At 35.2% G+C, this 22,805-nt stretch overlaps 1 protein-coding gene across 4 annotated transcripts in view; it reads left to right on the top strand.

Moving 5' to 3' along the window:
* XPO1 (exportin 1) overlaps nt 1-22,805 on the top strand; it is a 43,716-nt gene that overhangs the window by 11,972 nt on the left and 8,939 nt on the right. For all 4 annotated transcript variants that reach the window (XM_074332035.1, XM_019717573.2, XM_019717580.2 and 1 more), the window contains 9 exons: nt 236-308; nt 15,983-16,044; nt 16,257-16,301; nt 17,688-17,869; nt 18,744-18,792; nt 18,871-18,990; nt 20,196-20,324; nt 21,109-21,267; nt 22,122-22,319. In XM_074332035.1, coding sequence (XP_074188136.1) covers nt 236-308; nt 15,983-16,044; nt 16,257-16,301; nt 17,688-17,869; nt 18,744-18,792; nt 18,871-18,990; nt 20,196-20,324; nt 21,109-21,267; nt 22,122-22,319 — 1,017 coding nt within the window. The remainder of the gene's footprint in view (nt 1-235; nt 309-15,982; nt 16,045-16,256; nt 16,302-17,687; nt 17,870-18,743; nt 18,793-18,870; nt 18,991-20,195; nt 20,325-21,108; nt 21,268-22,121; nt 22,320-22,805) is intronic.

Here is a 22,805-nt window from a genome sequence, read left to right as displayed (position 1 = left end):
GCATGTATAAACAGCAGGACATTAAATAGAGTAATAAACAATAAAATGAGGAAAATGCATGAAAACTCAGTATATGGGTGAATAGATCCTTGTTTAATATATGTAATTAAACTTGGTAGCATAATGTTTTTGAAACTTTAGATGTAAATGTGTGAATGTCTGTCCATTTGTGAATCCTGAAAGTTGTCAGTCTTAATAACAATATATTCACATGCTTCTATTCTCCAATTTTCAGTATTATGGACTACAAATTTTGGAAAATGTGATAAAAACAAGGTGGAAGATTCTTCCAAGGAACCAGTGTGAAGGTAGGAAAATGTTTTAACGAATTGTAAATTCAGAATTTTATTATTCCTGGCATTTTTATTATAGTTAAGTATTTGCATGGTGGATGTATTGAATCTAGTAGTTTATTTTGTTCCGATGGAGATTACTGATTTAATCATGTGGCAAGGGAGGTTGTTTATAAGGTTATCTTTTGGGGGAAAGAGGAGACCAGATGGGTCAAATTTTTTATAATAAATACCGTGGTGAAAAATGTGTATCAATTCATAGTTATTCTGGACAATGTCTGAAGTAAAATGAAATTTGACTATGTGCTCTTGCACATTGTTTTAAGTTCACCAGACAGTAACTGACAAGTAATGAATATTGTAACACATGGAATAATGACACAAATTTAAAAGAGGAAAGGAAAAAACAAGTTTTAAACGTCACAGGACTTTACCTTTTGACATTATGGGTGTGCCTTATAAGAGGTTGACATCTAAAATAAGGAAAGATCAGCAAATGAATATGTGGTGATGCCTGGTATTAATATTTAACTTTCCCCTTTGTAGTATTCCAGTAAAAGTAGTCATATCATAGTTTAAGAAATCTGGGTCAAGGTTAGTCTCTTAGAATTATTTGCAGTTATCATTCTTCACATTCTGCCTTTATTACCTACTTTATATCACTTGTTTGTCTCTGAAAAATACATAAATAAAAGTCTAGGCTTTATAATGGAGGGTATTCTATTTTTGGTGGAATTTTTGTATATGTGCTGCCGAAGCGAGCACAATGTGGCATTTTCTTCTATTAAAATATGTCCCCTTTCTTTGATTCTTGATCTTCACGATGTTGTCTTTCACCTGCTGTCTCATGTTATTTTTATGGTGGATAATGACCTGGATTTACATCTTTCTAGCATGTTTAGAGGTAAATAAGATAAGTTTTAATGACAATATTCTTTATTTTTTTTAAATTTATTTTAAGCGTTTTTCCAGGACCCACCAAGTTAAGTAGTTATTTCAATCTAGTTGTGGAGGGGGCAGCTCACAGTGGCCCACATGGGGGATCAAACCGGCAGTCTTGGTGTTTGTTGTGAGCACCGCGATCTAACCAACTGAGCTAACCAGCCGCCCCAACAATATTCTTAATATACTATAAACCAAAGATTAAGAATGATAGTGCAGGAGGAAATAATGCATCCTAAAGAGGTTCCTATTTTTTAAAATGTTTTATTTTGGGTTGAAACCATTTAGATGATGTTCTGCGACCTCAGAAACTAAAAAGTAAAGTTTTGGCTTTGTGGCCCAAATAAATCCTTCTTCATACTACTTCATTTCTCAGACCTTCAGTGCAGTCTTTGTTCCTTCATTTCTGTTGTTTTATACATGTGGTTTGAGTGGCAAATTTAACTTTGGCCATGGCTTACCATACCAAAAAAAAGCTGTTTACTTTTATACTTCAGCACCATTTTACTGTAGCATAATTTAAGTCCTTTTATTTCTAAATACCTAGACCTCAGCTTTGTAACACAGGGATTGTACTAGATGATCTTAAATGACCTTTTCCAGCTTTAAAATTAAGTGATTTAAAATTATGCTAGTTTATCAAAGTCATGGTTGTATTTGTTACTGAAAAAAATTAGAGGCTAAAGATTTCCCTTAAGATTTGACATTTTTAGCTTTCTACATGAATGGGAGTGGTGTGTTTTGGTTTTTGTCATAGTTACAAGAGCTCCCATATATCAATATGTAAGTATCCAATATACAATATTCCAGGGGATGTAAGACTGTTTACATTTTTTTTTTTTTTAAGATTTTATTGGGGCAGGGAAACAGGACTTTATTGGGGAATAGTGTGTACTTCCAGGATTTTTTTCCAAGTCAAGTTGTTGTCCTTTCAATCTTAGTTGTGGAGGGTGCCGTTCAGCTTCAAGTTGTTGTCCTTTCAGTCTTAGTTGTGGAGGGCACAGCTCAGCTCCAGGTCCAGTTGCTGTTGCTAGTTGCAGGGGGCGCAGCCCACCATCCCTTGCGGGAATCGAACTGGCAACCTTGTGGTTGAGAGGACACGCTCTAGCCAACTGAGGCATCTGGGAGTTTAGTGGCAGCTCAGCTCAAGGTGCCGTGTTCAGTCTTAGTTGCAGGGGGCATCCCTTGCGGGACCTGAGGAATTGAACTGGAAACCTTGTGGTTGAGAGCCCACTGGCCCATGTGGGAATCGAACTGGCAGCCTTCGGAGTTAGGAGCATGGAGCTCCAACCGCCTGAGCCACCAGGCCGAACACTGTTTACTTTTGAAAGTCTGTCATCTTGTTTGAAAATGTGAAGGGGAAAGGGCAGTGATTATTTTGCCTGATGTAAGAGAATTCTGTTTAATTCGTGTGTTCTTATTCTGTGTTGATGAGATAACTTCATTGTTTCTCTGCAAGTAGTATTTATTTTTAAAAAAAACACATCTACTACAATCACCTTTCTCCCTGCATTTCCCTTCAACATAAGTGTTAAAGATTAAGTGGGGTTTAGGGGGTGGCCGGTTAGTTCAGTTGGTTGGAGCATGGTGCTAAAAACACCAAGGTGGCTGGCTGGTTCAATCCCCACATGAGCTGCGCCCTCCTTGAAAAATCAAAACGCGGATTAAGTGGGCTGTAAATTTTCTAAAAGTACCTGAAATTACTCTATCACCCCGCATATGGTCGCCATTGTCAGTGAAGACTTTGCACAGAGGAAAAAGTGTGTGGTGTAACTTCTAGGCTCTTTTAGAAGCTTGTTGGAAAAGCATGCACAATGGCTCGCAGAGAATATTAGTGAACCCTAGATTTAGATATGCAACAGCAACTTTGCATGATGGATTTAATGACTCCTGTTTTTAAGGTAATTGATCTCATTTGTAAAACATTGGAAAATAAATTCAATACTATATTAATCTTATTCTTTTTAACATTGTCAATACTGGGAAGAGTCTCCAATCAAGATTTTGTATTTCAAGAAATTAACATTTCTGAATATTAATTTTCCTACCTGTTTAAGTAACTTTAGTATTAGAAATGAATTAGTATAATCCCCAAAATATTGTGCCTCTAATTGTCGTGACTTTTAAAGCCGTCATTGCCACTTATTTGTTATTATTTGTCCAACTTCCTTAGCATATATATTTATTTATCTGGAGCATATATTCTGTGTATGCTTCATACAAAGCACTGTTAGGTATTAAGACTATATAAATATATCCTTACATCAAAGTGCTATGGGTAGGAAGATAAACCATGTATGTAAAAATAATATGTGAGCATTAAATTGGGTATATATGTAATGAGCGCTGCATGTGCTAAAAGAAAGGCGTGATCATCAGTTTGGGTGCTTTAGATAAGCTCATTTACACAAATTGCAATGCTTGTTGTATTTTTAAAGGAATATAGGTTTGGCTGCACAAACAGCAAGCCAAACTATGTTCTCTACATTTTTTTCCCCAATATAACAATTCTATTACCTGATGTCAGGTTCTTGTCTATAAGTATAAGTTAATTTTCACATGTCCTTTTAGGGTAATAGCATTTTTCTTTAGCACTTTGTCAGGAAAACCTCTAGACAGTTCTAGACTGGGTTAGACGCTTCTTGCTTTGTGTTCCCATAGTATCTCCTGTACCAGTGAATCACCGACGAATACAATTTCAATGAGCAGAAGACACAGAGAATAATTAACCATGTAAGAACATTTTTCAAAACATTTGAGTAAAAGATTTTAATTAAAAAATGATCAAGGGATGGGCCGGCCTGGTGGCTCAGGCGGTTGGAGCTCCAGTGCTCCTAACTCCGAAGGCTGCCGGTTCGATTCCCATATGGGTCAGTGGGCTCTCAACCACAGGTTGCCGGTTCAAAGTCCTGCAAGGGATGGTGGGCTCCGCCCCCTGCAACTAAGATTGAACAGGGCACCTTGAGCTGAGCTGCCTTCCGGATGGCTCAGTTGGTTGGAGCGTGGGCTCTCAACCACAAGGTTGGCAGTTGGATTCCTCGAGTCCCGCAAGGGATGGTGGGCAGCGCCCCCTGCAACTAGCAATGGCAACTGGACCTGGAGCTGAGCTGCGCCCTCCACAACTAAGGCAGAAAGGGCAACAACTTGAAGCTGAACGGCACCCTCCACAACTAAGATTGAAAGGACAACAACTTGACTTGGGAAAAAGTCCTGGGAGTACACATTGCTCCCCAATAAAGTCCTGTTCCCCTTCCCCAATAAAATCTTTAAAAAAAAAAAAAAGATCAAGGGAGATATAACTTCATAATAAAACACAAAATTTACTACGTTGCTCTGGTTTTTATCATTTTTGCTTTAGGCCAGAAAAATATTTCTATTTGGAGTTTTTCCCACTCCCCACTATAACATTTATCACACTTGGCTGTCATTGTTTTTCTCACTGTCCTGTCCTCCAAAATGTTAGTTTAATGGTGTCAGGGATCAGAGAATATCTTTATTGCATCCTTATAGCTTGGTATATATTTGTCAGTATATATTATTATTAATGAATTGCTTATTATTGAGTTAGTGTTCCCCAATTTACTTCATTACTTTAAGGGCCTAATGACTTTGCCAATATTGCATTCGTAAATTATGTATATGTAATTGATATCCGAGGTTAAGTTTTGAAGTGAATATTTGCATAGGTGAGTTATAGGTCAAAGGCTAAATATTTTTGACTTAAGAAAGATGGAGATATTTTAATATGTGAAATAGAATAGTTTCCAGATAGGGAGTGTTTGCTAATCACTTTAATTAGAGGTACACAACGACTGTCAATGGTGTTGAATTGACACCTTGGCTGCACATTAACTTTCATTATCCAAGTATTCCCCCTCCCTTTGTAAAAATAACTTTTGTATGTGATTTAGAGAGTTCAAACTGTAAAGAAGGAGGAAGGAAGACACACTGAAAGACTCCTTTTTTCCTCCCTGAAAAACAAGATTATCTGTATAAGGGTATCTTTTTTACATTCAAACCAAAGGATCATGTTTTACTCTATGAGGACATAAAATGGCTTATAGATGATTTCATGAGATAATGAATTTGCTGACATTGGAAATAGGAATGATGAATTAATAAAATAGTCCAAAGTGATCAAGTCATAATTGGACATTTTGGAATTTGGTTGCTTAAAGGTAGTTGGACAATTAAAGTTTCTGAATTGTGCAGTTCTGTGTTACAATTTAGGAAGTTGAAAGACCAAAGCTGATTTTACCCATAAGGTTTTATACAGTGCTTTCCTTTGGAATGAGGCAAACGGTGCATTTATTACATGATCTTGCATAAGTTACTTTACCTCTTTGAATCTTGACTGTCTTGCAAGGTTGTTGAGATATGATATAAGCTGTGTAATGTATCTAAAGCCCTCTGTACTTCTGGGTGCTCAGTATGAGTAAACAGCGTATATGTTTGCAGTTTTTTCTCCCACGAAAATATCTCAGCTTCACCAAATAACCATATACTAGTCTCAAATTATCTTGAAAAACGTTCTGCAATAGCTTCCTAACTGGGCTCCTTAAATGCCCAACTGTTGTGCATTCCTTGTATTATAGTCACTACAAAGGATTTAGCATATTTTAGAAACAGAAATAATCAGGTCACTCCCATGCTTAAAATCTCCCATTGTATTGAAGATCACATGTTCAGTATGTTGCCTTTAAGCAATATTGGCTTTTAGAAATGGCATTTGCTTTTTTTTTTAAGTTTTATTGAGGTATATTTGCCATACATAATAAACTGCATATGTTGACGTGCACAATTTGATAAGTTTTGACTCTGCATATACCCACCACTATAATCAGGATTTTCATTTATGTGAGTACCCTCTCCTCCCCTACCTGTCCCCCCCCACTTCCTGTCACCCACTTGATTAGCTAGGAGTAGAATGGCTGCATCATATGGTAGTTGTATGTTTAACTGCTCTCCAACTGTTTTCCAAATGGTTGTATAATTTTTTCACTACCAGTATGTGAATATGCTTTACATCCTCACTGAAACTTGGAATGGTCAATGTGTTTACTTCTGGCTTCTTATGGTTTTAATTTGCATTTCTCTAATGACTAATGATGTTGAGCATTGTTTCGCATCAGCTATTTGTATATTATTGTAAGTTGATAATGTTACTCACTATTGAACATAGATGGTAGTAGTTTCCTTTTTTGGTGATTTTGAAAAGAAAATTTAAGGTTTTGGGTTCTCAAGCCCTTGTGTCTAAAGCAAATTCACGAGAAAGTCCCTTTTTTCTCCCATAGAATGTACTGTATGAAACATCAGTCTAATCTCAGATTTGACCGGTGGGCGCTCCTATTTGTATATTTTTCCCAGTTTTGCACCATGAAGGGATAATAAAAGGAAAATAGTTAATACTGATTAAATACATATTTTATATCTTGCAAAACAAGGCAGTGTTTTCAAATGTTCTATTTCAGTATCATACATAATTGACAGAAAGTAATTTCCTACCACTTCTGGTATAGGTAACACTTTGGTGCCTCCAAAGTTCCCCAATTATGTCGACCTTTCATAAGAGGTCTTTACTTGAGACCTAACAGTGCCTAATATTTGCTTGCATCCACATAGCAATGGGAGACAGGAACCACTTTAAGACAGACTTTTATTAAAGGAGGGTGGATTTTAATAAAATTGATTTTTGTTGTTTTGTTACAGGAAATATTAAACCTTTAATAAAGTAAAATTGTGATAAAATATACATAACAATATTTACCATTTGAAGTATATAATTTAGTGTTAAGTACATTCACAACATTGTGTAACTATCATCACTATGCATCTCCAGAATTTTTCATCACCTCAAATTGGAACTACCCACTTAACATTAGCTCTGTCACGCATTCTGCCCAGTTCTTGTTAACCACTATTACTCGTTCTGTGTGTCTGAATTTGCCTATTCTAGGTAACACACGAGCAGTCATGCCGTATTTGTTTTTGTGTCTTGTTTATTTTACTTAGTATATGTTTCCAAGGTTCATCCATATTGTCATGTCAGAATTGTATTCCTTTTAAAAGCTAGATACATATTCCATTTTATATATGTGTGTGTGTGTATGTGTGTATGTTTTATATATATGTATACACATACACACTACATTTTATTTTTCCATTCACTTATGGGTGGACATTAGGGCTGTTTTCACCTTTTGGCTATTATAAAGATGTTATAAACATAACATTTTATTTTATACATGTGTTTTAGAGTTCTTATTCAGTATCTTTTTGAGGCCATAAAACCTTTTAAAAATGATGAAGGTTCTTATAGTCCATTCCTCATGAAATTGCTAAACATATAAGCAATAAGTTAAAATCTGATTCTAGCCCATCTGTCGGAGCCCTAGGTTAAGAACTCACTCCTGCTTTTGAATTGGTGTTAGCTATTTGCTGTTTGTTCTCACAAGTATTTCATTGAGTGATAAGTAGGAACAATATTCTGGATTTCTTTGGCCAATAAGGGAAAGAGGACAGGTATTATAGAGCACTATATTTTGGTGACTGTCTTTCTGGTGATCAGTGTTGGTGGTTTAAATAGACACACGTTTGTAATAAATGTATGTATGACACAGGAAAAGAGCCTTAACTTTCATTTATACATGGCTTTGATGGAGGGATGTATCGAATTTGCATTTTTACAGCTAATAAATATATAAAGTGAAATTGATTGACTATTTTAAATATTGCACAATAGTTGAAACTGGATTGAACTCAATTTGCCTGTTTGTAGTTTTACTTTTGTAATAATGTATTAAGGCTTCCCATTTTCAGGTGTATGAAAATTAGCCACTGTGAACGAGAGTAATCTAAATATGCAACTGTTTTACTCACATATTTGTTTACGAGTACAGTTTTCTCTTTAATAACTTATTTTTCAGTTTGAGTTGACATTCAGTATTATATTTCAGGTGTACAACATAGTGATTAGACATGCATGTGACTTAACGAAGTGATCAGCCTGATAAATTAAGTACCCATCTGATACCATGCATAGTTATAATATTATTGATTATATATTCCTCATGCGATACTTTATCCCCATGACTATTTTGTAACTACCCATTTGTACTTCATAATCCCTTCACCTTTTCCACCCATCCCCGCAACACCCCCCTCCCATCTGGCAACGATCAAAATGTTCTCTGTATTTATGAGTTTGTTTCTGTTTTGTTTATTTTGTTATTTAGATTCCACATATAAGTGAAATTAAATGGGATTTGTCTTTCTCTGTCTGGCTTACTCAACTCATCACAGTACCCTCTTGGTCTATTCATTATGTTGCAGATGACAAGATTTCATTCTTTTTTATGGCTGCGTAATGTTCTATTGAATATATGTACCACGTCTTTATTCATCCACTGATGGACACCCAGGTTGCCTTTACATCTTGACTATTGTAAATAATGATGCAAAGAGCATATGGATGCACATGTCCGTTTGAAGTAGTGTTTTGGGTTTCTTGGGGTAAAGACCTAGAGGTGGGATTAGTGGGTTCTTTGTCTCTTGTTATAGCCTTCATTTTAAAGTCTTATTTGTCTGGTATAAGTATTGCTACTCCAGCTTTTTTTGTTGTTTTCCATTTTCATGGAATATCTTTTTCCATCCCTTTACTTTCAGTCTGTATGTGTCTTTCAATCTGAAGAGTCTCCTGTAGGCAACATATTTAAGGGCCTTGTTTTCTTAATCCACTCAGCCATTCTGTGTCTTTGGATTGGATCATTTACAGTTATATTTAAAGTAATTGTTGATAGATACGTAGTTACTGACATTTTATTACTCATGTTTTTAATCTTTGTTCCTTTAACATTTCTTGTAGTACTGGTTTGGTGGTGATGAACTCCTTTAGCTTGTTCTTGTCTGGGAAGCTCTTTATCTGTCCTTCCATTCTAAAGGATAGCTTTGCTGGGTAGAGTAATCTTCGTTGGAGGTCCTTACTTTTTGTACTTTGAATATTTCCTGCCAGTCCTTTCAGGCTTGCAAAGTTTTTGTTGAGAAATGTGCTGGCAGTCTATGGGAGAACCCTGGTAGGTAACTAACTGCTTTTCTCTTGCTGCTTTTAAGAGTCTGTCTTTAACAAACTTGGGCATTTTAATTATGTATCTTGGTGTGGGCCTCTTTGGGTTCATCTTGTTTGGGACTCTGTACTTCCTGGGCTGTATATCTATTTCCTTTGTCAGGTTAGGGAAGTTTTCTGTCATTATTTCTTCAGATAGGTTTTTAATACCTTGCTTTCTTCTCCTTCTGGTACCACAGTGAATGTTGGTTTGCTTGATGTTATCCCAGAGACTTCTTAAACAATCCTTGTTGTTTTTTTGGATTCTGATTGGGTGCATTCTGTTACCTTATCTTCCAAATAGCGGATTTTTCCTCTGCTTAATCTAATCTTTTGATTCCCTCTAATGTAGTATTTATTATTTCAGTTATTGTATTCGTTTCTACTGGTTTTTCTTTGTTTTCTATCTCCATTTTTATGTTTCCTAGCTGTTTGTTAAAGTTCTCCCAGAGATCATTGAGCATCCTTCTAACTAGTGTTTTGAATTCTGCGTTTGTTAGATTGCTTGTCTCCGTTTTGTTTAGTTCTTTTTCTGGAGCTTTGTTCTGTTCTTTCATTTGGCACATGTTTCTTTGTCTCCCCATGTTGGCTGCCTCCCTGTGTTTCTTTCTGTGTATTAGGTGGGGCTGCTATGTCTCCGGTTATAAGTTGAGTGGCCTTATGTAGTAGGTGTCCTGTGGGCCCAGTGGCACAATGTTCCTGGTTACCTGAGCCTAGTGCTCCAGGTGTGTCCCTTGAGTGGGTTACATATGCCCACCTGAAGTAGTTGAGGCTTGGTTGGTGTTTGCATATCAATGGGAGGGATTGAACTTCAGACTGGACTGGCTGTGCCTACAGTGGAGGAGCTGTTTTGCAGGGGCTGACCCCATAGAGGAGGATTTGTTTTAGTCAGGGCTCTGGTGCCTGCCCAGTTTCCCCTTTGGGCATGTCGTTTGGGAGGGGCCCTGCCCAGGCCAGGTTCAGCTACAGCCTGTGCCCTGCCTGGGGCCACTTGTCATAAGCCACAAAGCGTTCCACAGATACATTTCACCTATACTGGGGTTGGAGATGCCTGGGAGAGGATAAGCTGTGAACTGAGACCCATATGCTGCTTGTTTGAATTTGTGAACCTTTGAGAGATTTTAGGAAAGCCCACAGCATGAGCCAAGAGAGGCCATTTGTATGGAAAAGCCACTGGAAGGAAGCACAGCTTGGGTGGGTCCACAGGTTGGGTGGGAGAGTGGGGTCTCGGAATCACCAGGGCCAGGCAGGCAATCTGTATTAGCCAGGTTGATGGAGACTCAGGGAGGCCGCCTGCCTGTGCACACTGGGAATGAGGAGGGCTGAACAAAGGAACAGTGGCATCTTCCAGCCCTCACCCTGAAGCCAGATAACTCGGTTCCTCCCTGTATGTCTCTGGTGCCGTTTGAGCTGCTGCCCCAGCGCTGGAGCTCAGAGAGTCAGTCAGTAAGTCTGCGCTGGGGTCCTTTAAGAGGAGTGTCTAGGACTCCAGCATCCCTCTGTCTCACTCAGCCACAATCTCTGCTGGTTTTCACAGCCAGAAGTTAAGGGGACTTTTCTCTCCAGCACTGGAATCCTGGGCTGGGGAGCCTGGTGTGGAGTTGGGGCCCCTTGCTCTTCGGGAGAGCACATGAAGGGATCCTCCACAGCTGAGATTGTTAACGAGTGTTGGACCAGCCCTTTTAGTGTCTCTGCTCCTCCTACCAGTCTCAATGTGCCTTTTTTATATCTTTAGTTATAGGACTTCTGTTCACCTAGACTAAAGGCAGTTCTCAGTGGCGGTTAGTTATTCTGTAGTTTAGTGGTAATTTTGATGTGGTCGTGAAAGGAGACAAGCACAGTGTTTACCTACTCCTACTTCTTGACCAGGAGTGCAGTTTTCTTTTAATAGGAATACTCCTATATGTGGTTGAAAACTTAACTGCACGGCAATCTATTACTAGGTACAATGATAATGTACAACTATTACGGTTTAAATTTTGAAAGTAGGACTTTTGCTTCCATGGGAATATGTCACCATTAGTATGTTGTCAGTCTTAGTAAGTTCTCATTTTAAAGGGTTTTCATGAATTCTCTTTATGAAAATTGGGGTCAGTAATGCATGTCTTACCTTATTAAATATCCAATATTTGAAAGATGTTGCTGGGGTGAGATTATTAGTATTGCTGTGTAAATAACTTGCAACATGATGTGTTAACTTCTAGGTCAGGGTAGGATTTACTTAAATCTCACTGTTTTAGCTAGCTGAAATTGATTACTGTCCACTGTTAAGTTTATATTGACTACCGTGTTTCCCTAAAAATCAGACCTACCTGGACAATCAGCTCTAATGTGTATTTTGGAGCAAAAATTAGTGTAAGACACGGTCTTAACATTATATAAAACTGGGTCTTATAGTAAAATAAGACCTTGTCTTATATTTTTGCTCCAAAGGACATATTAGAGCTGATTGTCTGGCTAAATCTTATTTTCGGGGAAACACAGTGTTAGACATTGCTCTGTTTTTAAAAGTGAGACTCAATGACATTTTCTTGACATTGAGAAAATAGGGTTGTATTATAAAACATGCATGCATAAACTCTTGGGTTTGGAAAAATTTACATGTCATAAAATGACTTCTGATTAGTCAGGCGTTTTTATACTAGTGTATCTTGTTTTGTAGAAATACATGGCTGTTCTTTTCTTAAAAATTAACACTTTTCATTAAGTAATTTGAGGGCTTAGTTTCAAAACTTTGGGGGTGAATTTTTTGTTTATATTGAGAGAATAGAATGGCCTATGGATATAAATACGCTAAATTGTTTTATGAATCCTTTGAAAAACTTGATGATGTAGTAACCATATAAAAACATAATTGCAGGGGGGCAGCCGGTTAGCTCAGTTGGTTAGGCCATGGTGCTCTTAACAATAAGGTTACCGATTTGATCCCCACGTGGGCCACTGTGACCTGTCCCCTCCATGACTAGATTGAAACAACTACTTGACTTGGAGCTGATGGGTCCTGGAAAAACACATTTAAATAAAAGTTTTAAAAAAACTGCACTGGTCACAAAGACAAAACTAATGAGAATTCGTTAGTAAAATGTTCTTGATTATTTTTATTTAATAAACATCAGATTATCCTGTTTCCCAAGGAGTTTAGAAAGCTATAGGAATGAATATCCCAGATTCTTCACATACACTTTCACTTTACATTTCACATACACATAATTGGAAGCAGATAATTTTAGATTAATACTAGTTTTACTGACTAAAGGGTCATTAAAGAAGTACCTTAAGAAATTTCTTTTACATAAATGTCACGTATGCAACTGATGGACACTGATTTCTTGGGCACAAAGAATAAGATACTGGGAATAGGTCATTTTCTGTCAAATCTCAGAAGATCTGTTTTAAATCTCAGAAGCCAAGCCTTTTCTGCTACTTGTAAACATGACTTCTCTACCTTGATATGCATGATACCATTGCTTTTATAGTAGTACCTTGGTTTTCAAACGTCTCCTTTGACGAACAGTTCCATTTATGAACGCCGTAAATTTTATGGATCTATGGTATCATTAGATAGTAAAATTCATGCTAAATTTGCAGTTTTAAGGGTTGATTTTAAAGGTCTGGAACGGATTAATCCATTTTGTATTACTTTCTATGGGGGAAACTGTGTCTCGGTTTCGAATGTTTCAGAACTTGAACAGTCTTCCGGAACAGATTACTTTCGAAAACCGAGGTACCACTGTATTGTTTTCTTTTTAAGATATAGTTCACAATTGTAAAGCTATTCTTAATTGCTTTTTTTAAGTTTTGGGTAAACCACAGGAAGGAATTTGGGGAAGGAGTTAGGGTATTTGATCAGATAAGCTCTGGTAGGAGATTTTAGACAAACATTCAAAGGACAGCAGTTTATCAAAAAGGTGTTTATATATAGTTCAAATCTTTTGAAGAGATAGAAGTACTGATCTTGGTAGAGTGACATTAAATTGAGACGGTTTGCAGGTACCTTCCAGTTTTTTTACTATTTTACTTTTATCCTCTTTTCGTCTTTTACCCTTTGCTCCATCTACAGTGAATTTTAGAAGCCTCTGAAAGGAGGGTGAAGATAATTAATGAGTCCATTGGTAACAGAAAAGTTGAAGGATCTGTTTGATCCTGTTTTGTATTCCCTGAGGCTGAGGAAAGCCTCCAAATCATACATATTCCAAAGAGAGGCATCTGGACATTGTCTGTTCCTTATGACAGATTTAGAAGAAAACTACTGAATCTCTACTACATGGTACTGTCAGTCATTTAATCAGAATAGGTTGTATTTTTATTTTTGTTTTAAAATTTGTGTTGCTTGTATTAAGAGGTTCAGAGGGATGCCTTTTATTTATTTTAGAATTGTCCTTTATTTTTTTAGGGCCTTAATGATAGTAACTTATGTGTAAAGAACAGAAAGGTCAGTGATACCAGAATTATGTTTCCTTTAGATCTAATGGATATTAAGAACACATGAGGTTGTTGTGGGTTACATGAAATGGTATAATTTAGCTCTCATTTTAAAATAAATTTGGTTCCCCTAATTGTTCCATTATTTATAACCACCTTATTAAAACTCGACCCATTTATTTTGTGTGTTCACAAAGCCTCTTAATATTTTGAAATAATTTTATACGATACAAACGTTGCCCAAAAAGGTACAGAAGGCACTCACACCTTTTAGTTTATCCTAATACTAACAAATTATGCAACCATAATAAAATTATCAAAACAAGAAGATTAACACTAGTTCCGTACTATTAATTGAACTGTGGACTTAATTCAGATTTCACAAGTTTTCTCTCTAATGTCCCTTTCCCGTTCTACAATTCATTTAGTGCGTCTTTTTATTCTCTTAATCTGTGGCAGTTCTTAATTCCCTCTTGGTATACCTTTGACACTTGAATTCTGGTCAGTTATTTTGTATCGTGTATTTCCATTTTAGGATTGTCTGTTATTTTCTCATTAAATTTGAGGCTCCACATTTTTTTAGCAAGAATACACACAGGTGATATTTTGTCCTCTGTCCATCAAACCAGCGGGTACATAATGTCAGTATGTTTAGTTGTTCACATATTAACCTTTATCATTTGGTTATGGTGGTGCCTGTTGGCTTTCTATTTACAAAATTAACTATTTTTCATTTGGAAATGGTAAGTAATCTCAGGGAAATAATTTAAGACTATGCGGATATTCCATTTGTCCTGAAGGTTTGCCATTTTGTTTTAACATTCATTGGTGGGTCTTGTACACAGTAGTTAGTATTGTGTCTTTGCTTAATGTAGAAACAACTTTTAAAATGTTAAGTGACATAGTTTTCATTAGATTGTATGTGCTGTGTGTTAACAATCAGTTAAGAAATTTTAAAATGGCTGTCAAGTGTTTTTAAACATCTATTACACGATGAATATTTAACATTTTCCATTGATATAGTTCATCATATTTGGCTTTATTGTACTAATAAATTTTTTCCACAATTAGGAATGTTATTTTCCTAAGTAGTGCTTTTTTAAATGTTTTTATTTGGAACATTAAAGGAAATGGCCAGTTTCACCACATTGTAAAAAAAACTTATTTTTAAGTACCAGTGAAGGGGAGCCGTAGGTAAAAAGGTGAATTTAGTACTTTAGCTTATGAAGGTTATTAAGGTAGTTTTACACTCAAATAAGTATTTTGTTGCCTTCAAGTTGGCTGTATTTCCTGCTAATTCTTACAGATAAATTTCTCTGCAAATCCCTTGTTGAAAATTTGAGTTCAGTGTTCCTATTTGTTAGATGAGGCTTGGAACACACAATTTCGCAAACTGATCTGTATTTCCAAAGTTCAGATAGCTCTGAAAATTTAAAATCTTCATAAATCTTTTGGCGGCAAAGTCTTAAACAGATGTGAGGTTGGTTTTTATTTTATGTAATGGGAAATGTTTAATTAGGGATCCTGCTTCAGACCCTTAGGGTGTGTTAATATAGGTGTTCCCATTACTTTAAGAGGACATATAGTAGATGCTCTGTAAATTCTAAATGATGCAAATGAAAATCAAAGGCATGAAGTCTTAACTGTTTAAAGAATAGGTTGTACTATTAAGGGGGCCTTAAGTAAAAAATATTACAAACAAAACTTTCTCCTTAATGCTTTGGAACAAGTTAAAATTATATTTCCAGGATTAGTTTAATGTTATAGTTAAAATAAAGAAGGATAATACCTGACCTTGACTTAAGCATTTTATATAAACGTCTTTATAATGCCCACAAAATTACACCTTCAGGGTTTTTGCAGTTTTAACCCACAAAAATAAATAAGTTGATGTGCGTGTTTATTTAAATGAATAGCACATTAGTCCGTTGTGGTACTTTTTGTTTAAAAATCACAAGATTTGGTGTACTTGACTAGTATAGAATTAAAGAATATCTTAGAAGATAATAATTTGTAATTGTTAAATCTGTACTTTGTAAAGGTTAACCAAAAAACCTAGAGTTTAATGGAGTAGTACATTAAAATGGTATTTTCCAAAAAATGCCAACATTGGTGATGAGATTGACGTATATTACCTGACTGTGCTTTGCTCTCTTCCTCCCCCAATCTTTCTTACTGAAGATTTATTAGCATGCTATAAAAATGTTCAAATTTTTTTTCATAGGAATAAAAAAGTATGTTGTTGGCCTCATTATCAAGACATCATCTGACCCAACTTGTGTAGAGGTAAGAGCTTTTTTGGAGATGATTGTGAGAATGTAAAATCATTTAAAAACTTAATCTTCAACTTACACCTGCTTCTATCATAGACTTACAAACACATACTCATAATCATTTTCAATAGATCTACAATAATTTTTCTCTAGGGCGTTGCCTATGCTTGCATTCTTAGGTCTGTTTTAGTTCCTCATTTAATCTGAACTTTTTTCTTTTCATAGAAGGAGAAGGTGTATATCGGGAAATTGAATATGATTCTTGTTCAGGTAAGCTTGATTCACTGTTGTCCTCAGAAGAATTAAATGTTCCAGTTAGGCTGATTACTTGAACAAAATATTTGAACCTTCTTTATGGAATAACTAGACCAACATCTTCCAGAGTAGTGCTAGTAGTATTTACAGTAACTATAATACAGTAGTACCTCGGTTTTCGAACATGTCCATTGATGAACATTAAACCCGGAAGAAAATGTTTCAGTTTTTGAACACACCTCGGAAGTTGCACATGTCACGTGGTTTCCACTGAGTGTAAGCTCCTGAGGCCTAGCTGTTGGCTGTTTTCAAACATTTCAGATCTCGGTCTTCCGGAACGGATTACGTTAAAAAACTGAGGTACCACTATAGTTAACCTACTGTCTAACATTTGAAATTGTTAAATTTGCTGTGCTAGGAAACATTAAATACTATAAACTCATCACTTCTATGGCTGCAGTATGGATTGAACTTGTTTAAAATTTTCTAATTTGCTTGGTGCTGTGCAAGTTTCCTTTCCATGTCATCTGTGTCAATCTTAATTCATAAATCTTTGCCTTTGTATTTAGCATTCCTTTGCGTGATCTCTGTACTTAGTTGATTTTTCAAAGGTTATATATTTTAACTTTACAAATTTTTTATTTACCTATTTTTATTTCTCAAAAAATTTTCCCGAGAAGAATTGGTGTGTGAGAGAAAAATAGTTTTCTATTTAATAAGGTTTGGAAACTTAGTTTTCCAAAACATTGGGGTTTTCACTTGGTTATATTGGCTTTTGTACTAAAGACTTTTTGTTGATAGACTATCTGAATGGGGTGTGGAAGGAGTACAAAGAAATTACATCTTACTAACAGGTGCTATTACAGAATATCAGGCTGGGAACTCCCTAATGTACAAAATACACAGTACAGACTTAAAAATCTAATATAGTCCATTAGGCCATTAGGTCAAAGATGATTTCATCCCCAATTGTAATGCCTCCTTTCTTCCAAATTGGTATTTCCAAACCCTGCTATGTATTTTAAGGGCCAGATTTCAGCCAAAGAAAATGTGTTTCCCTGCCCATCACCGTTGTACTGGTTAGAGTTAGATCACCGAGTTTTCTAGGATAATTTGCATATATCTATCGGGCATATACTGATATGCATATACATAAATGCCAGATTAGATCAATTGGGTAATTGAGAGGAGTCATAGGGCATTTGAGGCAGAGGACTTTGTGTTATACTTTCTACCCAGTGTATTCTATAGAGCGCGGCACATCTCCTAATTTAATCAAGGAGAAGAACATGGAAGTGGTTAATACTTGTTCCTGCTTTTAGTATGGTACAATTTCTTTGACATTTTTTTTTTTTTCCACTGACAAGTAGAATAAAATTAACGTTTCCTGTCTTATTTTAGATACTGAAACAAGAATGGCCAAAACACTGGCCAACTTTTATCAGTGACATTGTTGGAGCAAGTAGGACCAGTGAAAGCCTCTGTCAGAATAATATGGTGATTCTTAAACTCTTGAGTGAAGAAGTATTTGATTTCTCTAGTGGACAGATAACCCAAGTGAAAGCTAAGCATTTAAAAGACAGGCAAGTAATTATTTTGTTTTGGAATTATAAGTAATTTCTCAGAAATAATTTCAAGAAATTTGGAGATAGACTAAATTTGGAAGGCACTGTGAATGTTAATATGTTAAATTACTTTTAATTGTTTTTGACTACAAATTTAAGTAGTCCTACAATGGGTCTAATATTCTAAATCTGGAGGTTTCAAAAGGACGTGGTGTTAAAGATTAGGTGTTAAACTTCTGTTGTCATAGCAAAATAAAACCATGCATCACATGTGAAAGTTATATAGGTTATGAGTTCCCTAAAAACTCTTGGGGTTCTGTTTTATATGGTGAGTACTTAATTATAGGTTCCAAAGAAAATGAGTTGTGTCCAAATGTCAACTGAATTCTTGTCCTGCATTGTATCGGTTCCCTATTGTTACATACCAGATTTTTTTTCCCACTTAGTAATACAATTTTTTTTTTTTTAATTAGGGCAAAACAGTATATTCCCAGTATACCTACCTTTATGTGTCAAATTAGCTTCAGAATTTACAGTTTTTTCCTCTGATTTGGTATATGAGCACATTTTAGGGTTTGGGATATATTTAACATTGATTCTTATTTTAGACTAGATTGATTTATATTATTAAAATAGAGTAATGATGACCAAAAAACCAACCTCCAAGAAACAAAGTATGTGCTCTGTAAACATAACTTCTTTATAGGTGAGTCATATTGCACTGTAATTTTAATAACTTTGTAGCTTTTGATGAAGTTGTTGGTATTTGTGGTTAAATAGAAGTAACTCCAGTTTTTAATGACCAGATTGCTGAAATGTTTACTATTTGTTGTTAGTATGTAAATAGTATGTATTTCTATTTGTCTTCTAAACTGATCATCTTTTTTTTTAGCATGTGCAATGAGTTCTCACAAATCTTTCAGCTGTGCCAGTTTGTGATGGTAAGTGCTTTTTATTTTATTTGTTTTAAAATAACAATTATAGAAAGATAGGTATTTATAGATGTGTTTTTATTGTAGGAAAATTCCCAAAATGCTCCACTTGTACATGCAACTTTGGAAACGTTGCTCAGATTTCTTAACTGGATTCCACTGGGATATATTTTTGAGACCAAGTTAATCAGCACATTAATTTATAAGGTACAGTGAATACATTTCAGTTGTTTATCACTGAATAGTTGCATATAGTCTCTTGATTTATAATGCTCTTTCATATAAAAAATATTCTGCATTCATAGCCATAACCAGCCTTGTTCCTAAGATGAAGAACGTTCTCAGAAGACCTTTTCCATAGTTTCAGCTAGTATAATAATTCTTTGAAATAGTGTCATAATCTTATGATCAACTTATGCCATGTAGTTTCACCAATTCCATGTGAACAAAGAACTGTTAATGGGTTTGATTTGATTTTAGTTCAATATATATGTCACAATGAGGTAAGTTAAAGAATGTACAAAATGGAAACTCTTATTTTTTCTTGATAACTTAAAAGTAATATGTAATGCCTATATAACGTCTTATAATTATTGATCCAGAGGTAACCAGTTAACGGTTGTATTATCTTTCCAGATGTTTTCTTGGCTGATACTATGAATAAATTAATGTGTTTAATCATGACTATAAAAGCAGACAATTACACTTTACATTTGGGGCTTTGTTGTTCCGGGCTTGATAGGTAATGTTGTATTCTGATATATGAATTTACAACATTGCAGCCATCATTTTATTGATAGACAATTTATATAAAATTGTTTGCTATCCTTAACAGTACTACAGGTAACATTCTTATGCATAGGACATTATGCACTTGTCCAAATATTTATTTTATATAAAATTTTATACATGTAAGTATCAGGTCAGTAGGCCCAATTCTAAGGCTTCTGATGCTTACCAAATTACCATCCACAAATAAATAGTATGCCATTTTTATAACTTCTCAACAATAGAATATGAAACATCTAGTTTTCCCACACCTTTGTTAATCTTAGGTGTATTGCCCATATTCTAAAATTGCAAGTATTTATAAACCTTGAGCCTTTCTTAGACTACACAGAAAACATGTCTAAAAGTCACATAATAGGTCGTGGGTAAGTTACTAAACTTTGTTTTTTAGATGTTTGAAGACACATCAAAAGAAAGCACACTTTGCTCCTAAAACATTTACTGTATATTGGATGTATACTAACATTTCCTCAAAATATATGTGCAAAACAAAACGTATCACCTATTTATTTGATTTTTTTCTCTCTGTTTCTAACGTTAAATCCTTTATTTTTTAATTGTTAATTTTAAGTAAGGTGGTTCAGGCTATTTAATTTTATGCTTCCTTTTTTTAATTAAAATAGTTCCTGAATGTTCCAATGTTTCGAAATGTCTCTCTGAAGTGCCTCACTGAGATTGCTGGTGTGAGTGTAAGCCAATATGAGGAACAATTTGTAACGCTATTTACACTGACAATGATGCAGCTAAAACAGGTAATACAACACTTAACTGAATTTTAGGGGTGGCCGGATGGCTCAGTTGGTTAGAGCGTAAGTTCTGACAACAGGGTTACCGGTTCAATTCCTGCATGGGATGATGGGCCCTGGAGAAACACACTGTTCCCCAATATTTCCCAATTTAAAAAAACACACAGAAACTGGATTTTAGTGCCTTAGAAAATTATGGGTTGAACCATTTCAGCACAACTTTCCATAATCAGCTATAATGTGATTGCATATTTATTACATAAAATTAAGAGTAAACCAGAAGTTTTTATTAACATTTTTTAAAGTCTTTGAAATAAAGTATTATTTCTACAGAATTTAGAAGATTGGAAATCTGGGGTTTAATATCGGCCTTGCCTCTGACCTTATGTCTCTGAAATGAAGTATTGTCCAGTCCTATTTGATTAGTTATATATGAAATTATCTAGAAGGTTAATCATAATACTGCATTACGGTACATGTGATCTGAATGAATTTAATATTATGTTTTTAATAACACTGTGGAGGGAAAAGTTTGATACGGGCAAAGTATCAAAGGATAGTCTTTGAGGAAATCTTAACTATTCGCAACATTAAAGGAAAAAAATTCATCAAAAGTTAGGACAAAAAGGTACAAAACAGGTATAACAGACCAAGGAGTTCTTGTGAAAAATAAGCCGTTTAACTGTTTGTTTTAATGTTAGTAAAAGGGTGAAGGAATCTTATGCCTTAAGTGTAGTGTTTTGTGGTTCGTTTTAAAGTGCAGGCTAACAGTCTATATTTAATCTTGCAGATGCTTCCTTTAAATACCAATATTCGACTTGCGTATTCAAATGGAAAAGATGATGAACAGAACTTTATTCAAAATCTCAGTTTGTTTCTCTGCACATTTCTTAAGGAACATGGTCAACTTATAGAAAAAAGACTAAATCTCAGGGAAACCCTCATGGAGGTAGGCTTTGTGGAGTCTGGCTTCTGAAATTCTTCTTAATGCAAAAAGTGTGCCTTTGTTCTAAAATGTATGTACCTTTCAACATACCTTCTTACCTATTACTTGTCTGCATTTTAAATGCTGTCAGTTCTGAAATGCAGTTAAGCAGAATTAACTGATTTTATGTTCTGCATAATGCCAGATCAATAATTTGTAATCAAAATTAAATTGTTAAAGGATATTCAAACATGTCATTTTTAGGATGAAAAGTCTTGAAATGTAATCCACCTAACATAAAACTATCCATTTTAAAGTATACAATTCAGTATATTGTCAACCATCATCTGTATGTTTTAAAACATTTTCATCACTCATAAGATGATGTATCCATTAGAACAGGCACTCCTCCATTCTTTCCCCCAGCCCCTAGCAGCCACTAATTTGCTCTGACTCTAGAATTACCTATTTTGAAGTTTTCCTATAGATGGAGTTATAATACCTGATATTTTGTAATTGGCTTCTTTCATTTACCATTTTCAAGGTTCATCCACGTTATAGCATATACTAGCACTTCCTTTTTTCATGGCTGAATATATCCCATTTTGTATGTGCATTCATTAGTTGATGGGCATTTGGATTGTTGCCTCCGTTTTGCTGTTGGTACCAACCATTAACATACGGTTTTGAAGTGTTTTAAGACATGTCAGAAGAATGCAGAATCTGTTCTTAGAGAATTTCTACAGTATTGTATGAATAATGAAACCTGAGTTGTGCAAAATAAAAAGATGAATTTTTATTTCTAATTAATGTAACTTGTGGAAAGCAGTTTGGTTAATAATGTCTAAGGATTTTAATAGTGTTGGTCTTCTTTGTAGGCCCTTCATTATATGTTGTTGGTGTCAGAAGTGGAGGAAACTGAAATCTTTAAGATTTGTCTCGAATACTGGAATCATTTGGCAGCTGAACTGTATAGAGAGAGCCCATTCTCTACATCTGCCTCTCCGTTACTATCTGGAAGTCAGCATTTTGATGTTCCTCCCAGGAGACAGCTGTATCTGCCTGTGTTATCCAAGGTAACAGTAAAGTGGGTGGTTGAGGGCTCTTCCTGTTACTTCCTATGATTTTTGAGGACTAAATACATGTACTGGCTTTTATTTTTATCTATCTAAATAAATCAGCTACCAAAAGAATTCAACTTCTCCATGCGTGTTGAAAACTAGAACATGAAAAGGATTCGTGTAAGAGCTGTGGTTTTCAAAAGTGTAGTCGTTTTACGAGCAGCACCAATACCATCTGTGAGCTTATTAGAAATGCAAATTAAGAGACCACCCCCTAATTACTGAATCAGTCTGTGGATGAAACACTGGAAACTTAACAGTTTTTGTTCGTGATGAAATTTGAGAACCACTGTTGTAGAAAAACATTGTAAATGTTTATTCTTTTATGTTGGAATAATTTTGTTATATTGGTGTTAAGTGCATATTTCTTAATTTTTTCTTGCTATATTTGATGTGGCTGATTTCGGAGATCTAACACATTTTTCTGGCTTATTGTTGAAA

Source organism: Rhinolophus sinicus, linkage group LG05 (assembly GCF_036562045.2).
Source record: "Rhinolophus sinicus isolate RSC01 linkage group LG05, ASM3656204v1, whole genome shotgun sequence".
NCBI classification, from domain to species: domain Eukaryota; kingdom Metazoa; phylum Chordata; class Mammalia; order Chiroptera; family Rhinolophidae; genus Rhinolophus; species Rhinolophus sinicus.
Note: the sequence above shows the minus strand (reverse complement) of the source record. Positions and strands in the feature narration are given on the sequence as shown.